Consider the following 13,535-nt stretch of genomic DNA (forward strand, 5'->3'; position numbering starts at 1 on the left):
GACTCATTGAATTTGTTGTAGTACTTGCCTACATGTTTACGTAATATTTAAAAAGAAAACAAGGAGAATATGTAGAGCAAACCATTCCATTAAATTTCTACTATGCTTATTTTGGACTAAGTATGACATTCTTGGCATTGACTAAAATGTTGATATTTTACGAAACGTATCTTACGCTAAAAATACAGAATTAGTGTTTTTTTTTCTTTTTGAAATTGTTCTATTTCTTGTTAAATAATGTTTCTCTTTACTTTTAAGACGAAGACATTTGTAAAAATATATTGCGGACCCGAAGATAATTGTCGGTATATTTTTATAATAATCAAAATATACATAATTTTATGTTGCAAAATCTATCTTTGAATATTCTTTTACCGAAATTAACATACAAAATAATTATTTATGTTACAAAATGCGGATAACTTTTAAAATTTTTATATACTATATTTCAATGTACCTTAACTAGAACCGGTGCCATGAAATTGTATTGTAATAAGAAACTGGAGTTAGAAAACTATGCCTTTTGCAGTGAAAAATACAGTTTAAATTTGACTTAACATTTTAGAACTAATTTTAATTACGAATTACCCTCTATAATGAATATACAACCATTGATATTCGTATAGTAGCACAATGCTTGGAAAATAAAAACATTTCTATTGGAAAAAAGATCAACTGCGCGAAGTTAAAAAAAATGGGTTGCTCACAAATTAAAAGTATATATTATATACTAATAATGTTATGAAATATGAAATTTTTAATGTGAAATTTCATGTGATAATGTACAAATCATTTATAAAGGTTCAAATATTAGACCTTAAGCTGTAAAAAACTTCTGTATATTGTAACAATGTTATTGCCTTTACATAATTGTGTATAACAGAACGTTGTAAGCGGTGAACAATCTTTAGTAATTTCTTACAATTACCTTCTGTAATAATCGTTAAAAGAAAATTTACATATTATAGACGCTTATTCCATTAATGTTAACAATATACAGATGCCTTTTACTTACAATTTTTCATTGTATATGTATAAGTGATAAATAATATAAACAAATCAACGAAGGGATGTTTTTTTTGTACAATATGTATCATATAATCGTATAAAAACTCATGTACTGTTATTCGAAAATTTACTTCCATAAAGAAAATTTAAATTTAATTAACTTTCTCTTACTTTCTTATGCTGCCTGACATTAGAAATGGTTTATCACAATAAAAATACTATAGGTTTTCTATTATCTTAGCAGACATTAAAATGTCCATAGTCATTTACATTGCTGTTGCAATGATTCTTTAAAAATAATGTTAAATATTTTATTAATTAATAAATTACTAGTAATAGTTTATGTTGAAACAACAATCGTATAAAAATAGTCACTCTTATTTTTATTACAGTTTTTAAAATTTCAAACAATTTATTAACTAATTGGCTAATGAAATAATTTATATTATTAGAATAAAAGTTAAACATTTATCACAGACCAAATATAAAGATGTACTATTCTTTTCTGAAAGTGGTAAGATACCAGGTGTCTCCTTACAGATGCCAGAATGAGTACTTACACACTTATTTATTACCTGTCCTAAGCTTTTCAAATTCATACTACTGTCTAATACAAAGTTACAAGACTTGCATGTTATTTGGCTTACACTTTCTGTTAGATTAGACACTTGACACTTAGGGCAAATAACTTCTGCAAATTCTTGGTCTGCTGTTAATGCTAGAAATTCAATTTCTTCTTGCGACATTCTTTCATACTCTTGTAAAATCCATTGTTCTGTATATAATGTACAAGATGTTAAATATGATATAAACTGCTTTATTACTCATTGTATCATTTGTATGTGTAAGTACAAAAGAGTTAAAGTATACAGAATAGACATATGCATAAGTTAAAAGATTTATTGAACTTACCTTCTTCCCCAAGTATTTCACTTTCAAGTTCTAGAGCTTCCTCTGGATCAAGAGGTTCGTCGATTACTTGAGAAAATGGATTCACATCTGGATCTAGATCCGTAACAGCAATATTATTCAATTCTTTACGTACGATTTCGGTTAACGTTTCCTGAACATCTTTCGAATTGATTTCTAAACCAAATCTACCTCTATTAAACAACTGTCTCCGATTCTCTCGCATTCTCTGCCGACACCTCTGGAATCAAGTTCGATTGTTAACATACTAAATCGAGGCATAATTATTATATTGCAATTAAATTTTCGATGCTCTTTGAATGCATAAAATGACGATTAACCTCTCTTAGGACTTCTTGCAATTTTGGGGATCCATGTCTAATTTTATTCACACACTCTCGATTTTTTAATTTTGTCTTCATTGTTGGGCTTAGTGTGATATTTTCCATCTCGTTCATACACTGTATCATGTTCAAAATTTCACGTAAAATGAATAGTGCAAAGTATATAACTTCAACGTAAATGATTTCAAGTGAGCAGGAGCGGACTAGGGTCAACGATCAACTACGTCAGACGACATTGACAATTCCAGTAAAGTGCAGTAAATTTATTCTGTCTGTTTAAAGCGTTCATTAACACATGCGATTTGTACAGTTTGATATATTCAACTCGATCAAAAATATGAACTCATCGTTAGTCGTTCGTTAAGTAAATAAGCTCTCACGAATATGCCTCTAAAAAATATAAAAGTATTAGAATTAGCTGGATTAGCACCGGGGCCCTTTTGTGGAATGATATTATTAGAATTTGGTGCATCAGTTATTAAAGTAGATAAGGTATAGTTGAGAGAGACTTATTAAAAACTGCAAATGAGAAATACTTTCAAAATTTGCGTTTTTAATTTGTTTGTTTTTAATTTTCCTAGACTGTTGGATCACATGCTCACCCTGATGCTCTTAGCCATGGAAAGAGATCAATTGCATTGAATTTAAAAACTGCAGAGGGTACTAAAATATTTAAACAGTTGAGTGATCAAAGTGATGTACTTATAGATCCATATAGACCTGGTTTGTATTTTTTGTGATAATATTATAATTGGTAATTTGCAAGTATTTATTTATAGAAACTTGTGTTTTTTCAAATTGCTTAAATAAAAAAAGATAATATCAATTCAACAGGGGTGATGGAAAAAATGACTTTGGGGCCACAAGATCTTATGAAAACAAATAAGGGACTTGTATATGCTAGATTAACAGGATTTGGCCAAAAGGGACCTTATGCACATATGGCTGGCCATGATATTAATTATTTAGGTTTATCTGGTAATATGAATTTATTATATTTGTAGCATTGATCAAAGAATTTGTATTTTATAATACTTTTTATAATACATAGGTTTATTATCTCTCTTTGGCCGTTACAATGAAAAACCAATACCACCAGTTAATTTGGCTGCTGATTTTGGTGGTGGTGGATTAATGTGTGCCTTTGGAATAATGTTAGCATTATTTGAACGTAATAAAAGCAAGTTAGGTCAAGTGGTTGATACATCAATGGTAGATGGAAGTGCTTATTTAGGTAGTTGGTTATATAGAACTCAAAAATCACCTTTATTGTGGGGAAATCCACGTGGTAAGAATATGTAAGTATTCAGTTTCAGACTGGTACCAAATGCATTTAATGTATTAATTAACTTTTAATCATTTATAGTTTAGATACAGGATCACATTTTTATGATACTTATGAAACAAAAGATAAACAATATATGTGTGTTGGAGCACTGGAGCCACAATTCTATGAGGAATTTTTAGAGAAACTTGGCCTCTCGATCGACGAATTTCCGCAATTTGATCAATTTGAAGAAAGTCGTTTAAAATTAGAAAATATATTCAAACAGAAAACTCAGGCTGAGTGGTGTGCTATATTTGACAATACAAATGCTTGCGTAACACCTCTCCTAAATTTAAACAATGTTTCAAATCATGTGCACAACAAAGAACGAAATACATTTATATCTGGGGAAGATGATTTAATAATGCCAAAACCAGCTCCTCAGTTGTCTCGTACTTCTGGTAAATCAAAGGGGCGCGAAACGATTCCTGACACTGGCGAGCATACAACAGAAATTCTCGCGGAATTAAATTTTACATCAGAAGAAATTGCTAACCTAATATCAACTGGAATTGTTACTCAGGGAATGAAATCCTCTAAACTTTAAACACACGTTACTTACTAACTTTTGTTGTAATTATTTTTGTACTTTTTAACATGAAAGTGTTTTATAGATCGGCGGGGTTTTGGTGAAAAGTGTGACGAGGGCGTTACTCGGAAAAAGCGTTACGCTATACCAAATCTTTTACTAGAAGAAACCACTGAATCTCCTCTCTGCACCGCTGTACTGGTGTGCAGAGAGGATTTATTTGTATATATGCTCAATAAAACATACTGTAAGATTGAAAACAATTCATAGCATGGTTTCTTTATAAACATTTCCTACATATATCTCTCTTAAAAGTGTTTCTAGAGTAGTCGTCCCAGACTGCCCACATTTATTCGATTGTTCATTGACTTTCTATAAACAATTTAGGCTCCTTATGTAAATAATGAGCATAGAAAATAACAAAATGGTTAGCGCATGTGTAATTACGCTAATAAATAATTTTTAAAAATATTTAATATTTGTTTTAGTAACGAGAACTAGTGGCGCCATCGGTGGCAAAACGCCCAAGTTTGTCGAGGAATAGTTCTAGGTTTTACCGCTAGATGGCGCTATCAAGGTCAAAATACCGACATTACAGTATATTTAAATAAATTGTTTTATTAAATTAAATAATAACAATTTAACTATACTACTAGTATAGCAGAGCTTTAAAGCGTATTAAAATTAAATTAGGATAAGGTTTTTTAACTTTTAATTTATTCTTTAAGTAGTGGCGCCATCTAGCGGTAAAACCTAGAACTATTCCTCGACAAACTTGGGCGTTTTGCCACCGATGGCGCCACTAGTTCTCGTTACTAAAACAAATATTAAGTATTTTTAAAAATTATTTATTAGCGTAATTACACATGCGCTAACCATTTTGTTATTTTCTACGCTCATTATTTAATTTTTTATCAAGTTAATTGTAAGGAAAATGAGATATTAAGGGGTAAATAGTGTCATATATATACATATATTTTGAAAATTAGTTCGGCCTTCTGACCGCAAGATGGCGATACCGTTTTCGTGTCCATGAATCGCAAGTTTGTACTTATATGTAAATTAAACTATTATGCCTGCATGTATTTTGATAAATTTGGCATAATCAGACATGCTCTAACCATTTTATTATTTTCTATACTTATTATTTACATAAGGTCCTTAAATTGTTTGTAGAAAGGCAATGAACAATCGAATAAATAGCGGTGACCGTTTCGTTACCAAAAAATGATCTGTAGGTGTAGTTGACATTGACAATACTTGCTTGATTCGATTGTTTATTAATTTTTTGCTAACAATCGAAATCGTAACAACAGTGGTCTTCGAATGTTCCTATAGACTCAAACTTTATACCGGGAAAATTATTTGCAGAAAAATAATAAACAATCGAATTACAATTTTTCAATCTATGTATTTGCTTGCAATGGTTTATAATTTTTAGTAAATTTTTATTGCTGACATTAAAGTCTCTAGCTAGTGAAAGTGTTCCTAGAACGTTGGTAATATCGGTTCTTGCGGTGTATGGAAGATAAATGTTGTTGTGATCTGTAACCAAGTAGATTTAATTGTTTATAGACAAATTTGTTTATATTATTATCAAAATGAATCCAACGGAGCCCACAAGTACGGAAACCTTAAGGTAAGTTAAAGATTGTGAGATATCAGAATAATATTACGGAAGAGTCTTTGTGATTACATTTAGCAAATTGCCGGTCCGCAATTTATAACATGTATTTTCGCAGTAAATATATAATAAGATATAAGAATATAATTTTGAATTTTTCAATTGTCTATTTTACAGTTCCAAAATGAAAGATGTTATCGACGTCTTAGCTATGCAACGGGAAAAGCGAAATACTTTACAAAAAAGTATAACTATCGATTATACCAAAAGTACCGATAGTTTTACAGTTTCGCGATTTATATTCGAGTGTGGTGAGTTTATGATTTATTATAATTTCATTTCAAAATTAAATTGCATCTCGAACACAGATATTCATGATTTTAATAATTGTAGGTTTAAAATTAGAAGCCCATCCATTAACTATCGCCACAGCTGCAACTTTATATCATAGGTTTTTAAAGGATGCTGCTCCTGGAGGTTACGATAATTATGTAAATAAGTTGTCAACATTATTTATGGACATCACACATTTTGGATAATTAACATTTACGTAAATTTATCTATGTTTCAGCTAATTGCTGCCACCTGCCTTTATTTAGCAGGAAAAGTAAAGGATGATAATCTAAAAATAAGAGATGTAATGAATGTATCTTACAGTACTCTGCACAGAGGATCCCAACCATTAGAATTAGGAGATCAGTATTGGAGTATGAGGGACGCGATTGTTCAAGCAGAACTTTTAATTATGCGTATGCTAAAGTTTCAAGTAACTCCTGTACATCCACATAAAGTAATTATTAAATATTTTTTTATTTGTGGTAATTAATAATAAAATTTACATTAAATATTTAAATTTTATCATTTTAGTATATGTTGCATTATTTACGATCTTTACAAGCATGGTTTGGAGAAGAGGAATGGTCTAAGTATCCTGTTGCCAAGACTAGTATGGCACTCCTGCAAGATTTTCATCATTCCCCTGCTATACTTGATTATCCACCGAATTTAATAGCAATTGCTTGTATTAATCTATCATTACAAATTTACGGCGTAGTAGTACCGTTAATGGATGAATGCGATCAACAGCCTTGGTTTAATGTAAGTGTTAAAAGTGATAATCAAGGTTGTAACCATAATAAATTAATTACACACGTAAATCATAAATTCTTGGTTACCTTTTAGGTTTTTTGTAAGGAATTGACAAGAGACAAGCTTTGGGAAATAATGGAAAAAGTTATGGCGGCGTACGACGAAGAACCAGAAACTAGAGATAACTGATGCACTGTAATCTATCCTTAATGTATAAAACATTCAGATTCATTGTATATTACACAGTTCTGGCATTCCTCTCATGAAAAACTGATAATGACAGAGTACAAAAATAAATCAAGATCCTGTATTTTGTATTTTTTCCAGACCATTGATGGTTTCTTTTAATTAATAAACAATATATTAATAAAAATATAAATAGTTTGTGATTCCCTAAACATGCTTTTCAATATTTATACTACCCATCCAATTCCTTGATATCCCTCTGAAATAAAGCAAAATGAAAACATACACTAGCGAAGTTTAATTCTAATAAATGAAATTTATATATATTTTCTATTTCGTAATTAAGAAATCTTACGGAAAATAAAATTTATGAAGCACGAGTAAAAATCTATAATGATACGTAAATAAATCTTACACGAATAAAGAAAGTTATAATTATTTAAACGTTATTTTTTCGTAGAATGTTATTAAATAAAATATAACATTGTTTTGGTAATGTTTTTTTATGAATATAATTAAATGTGATTGATCCTGTGAGAAGCATTCTGCATCGCGTCCTAATACAACTTCTTTCGATTGGCGTGAAGTTAGTCGTTAGCAATTTACTATTGTTGTTACTATTGCTATTGTATATATGTATGATAAACAATACTTTTGTTGATTACCAGAAGTTGTTTATTTATTGTATTCGAATGCTAACGAAGATTCTCGTGTCTTGCTTATTTCGTAGCGTCGTGAATACACGTTCGATTTATAAGAACATTGAACATGACGTTATTGCGCGGTGAATATTTACGTGATCTGTGCAAGAGAAATTTGAAATAATTTCACAAAACTTTAATGACACTTTATAAAACACGATGACGACGATAGAGCAAATAGACACATCGTTACCGTTGAAAAAAGAACGAGAGGAATTCAATATCGAAGACATTAACGATGACAGTAGCCTCGAAGATATTAACAATCTCCTGTCAATATCATTACCATCTCTTTCAGCAAACAAATTACATTTTCCCACTGATCCTAACGATGAATTTCTTCGACTGACTACCACGGTATGTTTTTCTCTTTATACAAAAAAATAATCATGTATTAAACTTGATTTAATTGTTCATAAATGATGAAATCGAAAGATGTTTACAGTTTGCAGATTAATGAATTAAAATGAATTAATATCAACAAATTATCTGTATTACAGGTCCGTTCTGTGTATTTTTCGTATCTTCATAAATGTTTACTCACCAATTACATTCTTTGCTATAAAGATAAAAATGAGGATATTCCATGCGATCGCTTGAAAAAGTGTGCGAATCAAATGGAGTTATATGCAGTTCGATCTTCGTTAGAAGCTACTTTGTATAGGCAAAATATGTTAAAGTTGGTAAGTTTAAGCATCAATATTATATGGAATGTAATAAATCGATTAGTAATTGAAGTTAAGATGCTTATATATATGTACACAGATTTCAGATGTTAAGTCTCACACCATAGACAAGAAAACTTATAAGAAATTAGTAATAGTTTTAGAAACCCCGCCAACTAAAGTAGACATTGGAGTTCAAACAATGAATTCATGGGCAGAGTTAGAAAGAGCTGATAACATTCAAAGTATCTGTATTACATCTAATTGCGAGGAACTATCCTCTGAGAGGCAAATGTCGCCTATCAAAAAGGAGGAGGATGTGACAAACAAAATTGTAACTCAAAATAATACTCCCGAAATTTGTGGTTACAGCGATACAGCTTCACCCATTGTAAATTCTACTTGCTTTGATGATATGGAAGATACTAAATTAAAAAATGAGTCAGACGAAGAGACCACTAATAAAATGGAACTCGACGACGAACAGACAACTCAAGATTGCAATATTTTTAATCGTATGCAAGATGATACGAGTACTCAGATTACACAGAACCAATCCATTATTCAAAATGATGATGAAAATTCTCAGGACTCTCTATTACAACACATGGAAGACATGTTTTGCGATAGCGACGATAGTAGCGATCTCATGACGTTAATTGAAAAACATTCGGGTGTTAGTAAAGCTAACATGGATAAAGAGATAAATAAAATATGTTTAGAAACAGATTCTCTCCTTCCATATAATTCCAATGATAAAAATTGCATATCCGAAAGTAAAAATGGTACAAAGTCAAATCTTGTTAAAAGCAGTACTGTAAAACAATCGAATATAAGTACGGGAAAGTATAGTTTTAGTTACTATAAGGAGATGAAAAGCAGAGAAGCTAATAAATCGGTGTTACCAGAACCTGAAACCCCAGAAAGTAAACAGAAACGCAGAGCGAATAGTATTTGGTTCGTTGAACGTGTATGTCAAGTATCGAAATTAAAAACGAAAATGACAGAATTGTCTTTGAACAATTACAGAAAATATGGACGGGTAAAACAAAAATTTGTTGAATTGTTTGGAGAATCTGACGACGAAGAAACGATGCCAGAATCGCCGATTTGTATCGAAGATCATTTAACTGCGTGTAAGGAGAGAATAGCCCCATGGATTGTAAAACATTTAATGCCATTTTATAAGAAACGACGAATTAAGGATAGACAACTTTTTAAATTAGTTGCAAAACACATAGCCGATATGCTCATTATCGAGAATACATTTCCTGGTTAGTATTGCGGTAATATATTTTATTAAAGATTTAATGATAGTAGCGAAGTAATGTAAAAATTAATATAGATGTTTTTTCATCCAATATACTTTTTATTTTTCAGAGCCAGACTGCGTGAGCAAATATATAGAAACATACTTCAAAAATAAAAAATTCATTAGAACTAAACAGGATGTATACTTATAAATTACATAGTTACTTTAATCGATTAAAGAGGGGAAAGAAAGTATTCCTATCGCTTTACTAATGTAGACTTTTAAAGATTTCAAATTCGGAGCCACACGAAGAGTGAAACTGTACATATTATTTTAAAGAGAAAAATGCAATAAAGGAGTATGTTGAATATTGATTGTCCAAAGATATGTATACAGAAAGAATGCAGTATAAATGGGAAAGCGTGATAACTATTTTGCGTATAGAAATTTTGTTGAAGAACAATATAAAATTTTTCCATGAATATCCGTTAAAGCAATGCATCTTGAATAAGCGGCACTGCTTCTCTGTTTCATAAGTTCCTTACATATTTTTTTTAAACGAAGTAGAAATTCTTATAATTTTTTTACCAAACATCGAAGCTTTAAAGTAGTATGTAAGTCACAGTCTCAATTTTGTTATGCTTATTATTTATATTGATATACAATACTTCTATCTATATGTGAGTGTATATGCATGCGCATAAACGCACACATAAATATATGTACATTATAGTAATGAAATACACGTAATAAAAGTTCTCTTGTAATATAAAGTATAACTTAAACGAAAAACGGTAAAACAGTTTAATCTATGCCCTGTACACAGTCCCTTTGATAATTATGAACCTTTGAAGTGATGCTTATAATATAAATTTAAAGAATATAAAAACACAACGTACAAGTTATTAATTTTACTGTTGATTTCAGTACAATAGCAATCTTATCCTTGTATCCTATTCTCACAATGAAACAAGAAGTATATAACAAGGAGATTCAAAACGCCTTAGTTATATATGCTTTATCATTAATAAACAAAGAATTATGTTCAGTAAATTTTATACTTTTAACATTTCTTCGTGTAGAGAATATCAAATTATAAACAATTTTCAAGAGATTTATCTCCATTTATAACTGGATTTATCTTATTTACCTATTTGCAATAGCACTGTTTACAAATAAATCTTTATGCTATTTACAAGTTATCCAGTAAAAAACTGTATAGCGAAAGATGAAGTTTTTACTTTATATTTTTTTTAGATGTCAAAATATATTCCTATGATGACACTACAAATATATAAACAATTTTATTCTAACTACTTTAAAAATGCAGAAGAGTTACTTATTATTTTTCTACTGAACAACTTGTAATAGTTTTCATCTTGATATTTCGTTTGTAAGCCATATTTTGAAATTTATAAATTTCATATATTTATATATTAATTGAACTGTTGTATACAATTGTTACTCTGCAAACTCTGAAAGTGATAAATGTCAAATTATAAATTTTTGCATAAAAAACCAGTACTATTATAATACCTTTAAACAAAACAAATGAAAAAATTTTATTATATTTTGCAGTGACTAATAATGATGCTTAGTAAGAAGATCCTTCCAAATGTTTAATTTTAAACATAAATACTTTCACAAATAAGTATTGTAATTTGACATCACAGTATTGAAAGCTCGATTAAATATTGCATAAATATGGAAGGATCTGATAAAAACTTTAGAATAAATTTTTAACACACTCAAATATGACTGTAATATCGAAGGTTGGGAGGAAAATATACTTGCGATAAGTCTTATTGTAACTTATGTATTACGTATTTTTCCAGGTACGTAGTTCTTGTCTATTACAGGTTCTTGCAGAAACATGTGCAAACATCGTTCATTTTGTGCTAATGGGTGGCCTGCTATTCTGAAATATTAATGAAATATTTTTCATATAAAAACTTGTTCACATTAAATATACTTTATACTACATTAAAGAATATTCTATTATACATACTTATTAACAAATTCTTCTAAGCCTTTCCTTCTGTCTTCAATAAACTCATCTTCAAAAATACCATCATCTCCTCGAAAAGGCATTTGGCGTTTCCAAGCCTTTCCAGGTAATGGAGGCACTACAATCTATAAATTCATAACAAATAATTTGTATAATATTATCATTTGTTTGATTTTCACATTTGTCAAATTTATATGAACATATATAATCCATCAACCAACCTTGCTATCTCTTTCTAGTTCATTCCTGAGCCATTCAAAATCGCTATATCTCCTTCTTACTGTTGAATCTTTCACTTTGAAAACTGGGAGATTTGTCTGGAAAAACAATGTAATCTCATTAGTTTACTGAACTTATTATTTTGTAAACACATTCAAATTGTAATTATCTAAAATGAATGATTTGTTTATTTGGTATTTCACAACTTTATTAACTTCATTACAATGCAATAAAAATGAAACATCGTAATGCATTAAAGCTGTTCTAACGAAATTTCAATATCAACTAACATATTAGATGTAAACTTGAAACAAAAAGAAATTGCATCTGTGTAAATGTATTATTCGCTATTGAAATTTCGAAAGATATTTCACGTACGTTAATCTGAGTTCAATAAGTGGACCCAAGAGCACACACGTTTTGTGTATCTGCATATTTTTATCACTGAAAGTCAGATAGCAGCCACAGCCCATAATATATGTGATTGCCGTGCATAACGAAATCGTTACTGTCCATCATTATCGTCGGCGTAGCTACAATTATTTTCTAAATTGCTAAAAAATTACATCTAATACGTAAAATAAGCAGATATACAACAATCAGATGCCGCCTCTAAGTATCTCGATGAATGTAACAATATTGCGATCGAGATCAAGCATCGACTGCAATGCAGTACGTTTTCCACAGAAGGAGATAATCACGAAAAATACGGAAACAAAATAAAGTTAAAATATTCGTAAACCATTGAAAATTGTACGAAATTTAAGACGCAAAAGGTCCACGCAGGTATATGTCACGTTTAAGCGGCAAAAAGAAAGTTTGACAATGCGACGATAGTAATTAGCGAAGACTCGACGCGATGTGACAGATGAAAATAATTCTTTCGGGAGGATGACTTTTACTCACCCTCATGCGAACTTCGTAATCGGTATACCGTTTCTTGCCGACGCCGTGTGTGATTGGATTAATCACGTCAATCTCGAGGAAATTTGCAGGCGCTGCATAAGCGTCGTCCAGGGTTTGTTTTTTAACGTTTAAACGACGTGTCGCGTCTACGGTCGTATCCGCCATACCTTTCGATTACAAACTGAATAAACCACTTAAAAGTCAGCTAAAAAATAAATCCGACACGGTGGATAACGTGAGTTCGCCAAATGACAGCAGTGAGAAACTTGACACAATTCGTTCTCATGTGTTACGTCCGTGGTCATGGTGCAGGCTAGTGGAGATAGAGTGGAAACTTACGAATCGTGCTACGTATTTCCAGGGCTGACTCTACGGACTATCTCTTGGGCGCCTTTTGCCAGGGGCGCTGAAGTAAGAGAGAAAAAGAAGGCAAACTAAACGTAGTTAACTAACAAAACTCCATTGTCGCATTCAAACGTAATTTTTCATACAAACTAAGTTGAAAGTTACATCGGGGCACTGGTAACTGCCTCCCTGGACATCTGTATTACGTTCTCCAGAAGATTATCGATGAGTAATTCGTTGTATTTTGTATGTATTGTGAAAAATTAAATTAAACTTTATTATTTTTCGATAATCTCGCCAAGGATATATATACTTATAATTACTTGAAATTAATGAACAAACTTTGTTGGTAAAGTATAGGAGAATCAACTGATAGTTCAACGTCGACTCTAGATATCGTATGGTTTATGAAAAGAACGGTGC

General features: G+C 30.6%; 5 protein-coding genes across 7 annotated transcripts; 3 read left to right on the forward strand and 2 right to left on the reverse strand.

The window, feature by feature from the left end:
- Window positions 1–737: 737 nt before the first annotated feature.
- LOC128881639 (RIP-like protein) lies at window positions 738–3,667 on the reverse strand. 3 transcript variants are annotated; one of them, XM_054132903.1, is made up of 4 exons: window positions 3,526–3,667; window positions 2,259–2,378; window positions 1,921–2,158; window positions 738–1,783 (listed from the first exon to the last, which is right to left on the reverse strand). In XM_054132903.1, exons 2-4 carry the CDS (start codon window positions 2,373–2,375, stop codon window positions 1,449–1,451), a joined length of 690 nt encoding a protein of 229 aa, XP_053988878.1. In that variant the 5' UTR covers window positions 2,376–2,378; window positions 3,526–3,667; the 3' UTR covers window positions 738–1,448. The 3 variants fall into 3 exon arrangements, with proteins under 3 accessions (XP_053988878.1, XP_053988879.1, XP_053988877.1); XM_054132904.1 differs by lacking the exon at window positions 3,526–3,667 and having other exon boundaries at window positions 1,921–2,013; window positions 2,110–2,158; window positions 2,259–2,522; XM_054132902.1 differs by lacking the exon at window positions 3,526–3,667 and having other exon boundaries at window positions 2,259–2,522.
- LOC128881638 (alpha-methylacyl-CoA racemase) lies at window positions 2,497–4,397 on the forward strand. The gene is made up of 5 exons (XM_054132901.1): window positions 2,497–2,753; window positions 2,843–2,984; window positions 3,096–3,239; window positions 3,313–3,559; window positions 3,628–4,397. Exons 1-5 carry the CDS (start codon window positions 2,646–2,648, stop codon window positions 4,133–4,135), a joined length of 1,149 nt encoding a protein of 382 aa, XP_053988876.1. The 5' UTR covers window positions 2,497–2,645; the 3' UTR covers window positions 4,136–4,397.
- Window positions 4,398–5,595: 1,198 nt separating this feature from the next.
- Window positions 5,596–7,158, forward strand: LOC128881281 (cyclin-Q). Its single transcript, XM_054132202.1, has 6 exons — window positions 5,596–5,756; window positions 5,919–6,052; window positions 6,135–6,232; window positions 6,313–6,531; window positions 6,609–6,839; window positions 6,924–7,158. The coding sequence occupies exons 1-6, from the start codon at window positions 5,719–5,721 to the stop codon at window positions 7,017–7,019; spliced, it is 816 nt and encodes a 271-aa protein (XP_053988177.1). The 5' UTR covers window positions 5,596–5,718; the 3' UTR covers window positions 7,020–7,158.
- Window positions 7,159–7,479: 321 nt separating this feature from the next.
- LOC128881280 (uncharacterized) lies at window positions 7,480–10,267 on the forward strand. Its single transcript, XM_054132201.1, has 4 exons — window positions 7,480–8,074; window positions 8,218–8,400; window positions 8,483–9,656; window positions 9,763–10,267. The coding sequence occupies exons 1-4, from the start codon at window positions 7,877–7,879 to the stop codon at window positions 9,843–9,845; spliced, it is 1,638 nt and encodes a 545-aa protein (XP_053988176.1). The 5' UTR covers window positions 7,480–7,876; the 3' UTR covers window positions 9,846–10,267.
- Window positions 10,268–10,424: 157 nt separating this feature from the next.
- On the reverse strand, window positions 10,425–13,092 carry LOC128881285 (sorting nexin-12). The gene is made up of 4 exons (XM_054132205.1): window positions 12,768–13,092; window positions 11,864–11,959; window positions 11,643–11,767; window positions 10,425–11,552 (listed from the first exon to the last, which is right to left on the reverse strand). The coding sequence occupies exons 1-4, from the start codon at window positions 12,930–12,932 to the stop codon at window positions 11,447–11,449; spliced, it is 492 nt and encodes a 163-aa protein (XP_053988180.1). The 5' UTR covers window positions 12,933–13,092; the 3' UTR covers window positions 10,425–11,446.
- Between the last annotated feature and the right edge of the window lie 443 nt (window positions 13,093–13,535).

The sequence above is a fragment of the Hylaeus volcanicus genome, chromosome 8 (assembly GCF_026283585.1).
Source record: "Hylaeus volcanicus isolate JK05 chromosome 8, UHH_iyHylVolc1.0_haploid, whole genome shotgun sequence".
Classification (NCBI taxonomy): Eukaryota; Metazoa; Arthropoda; class Insecta; order Hymenoptera; family Colletidae; genus Hylaeus; species Hylaeus volcanicus.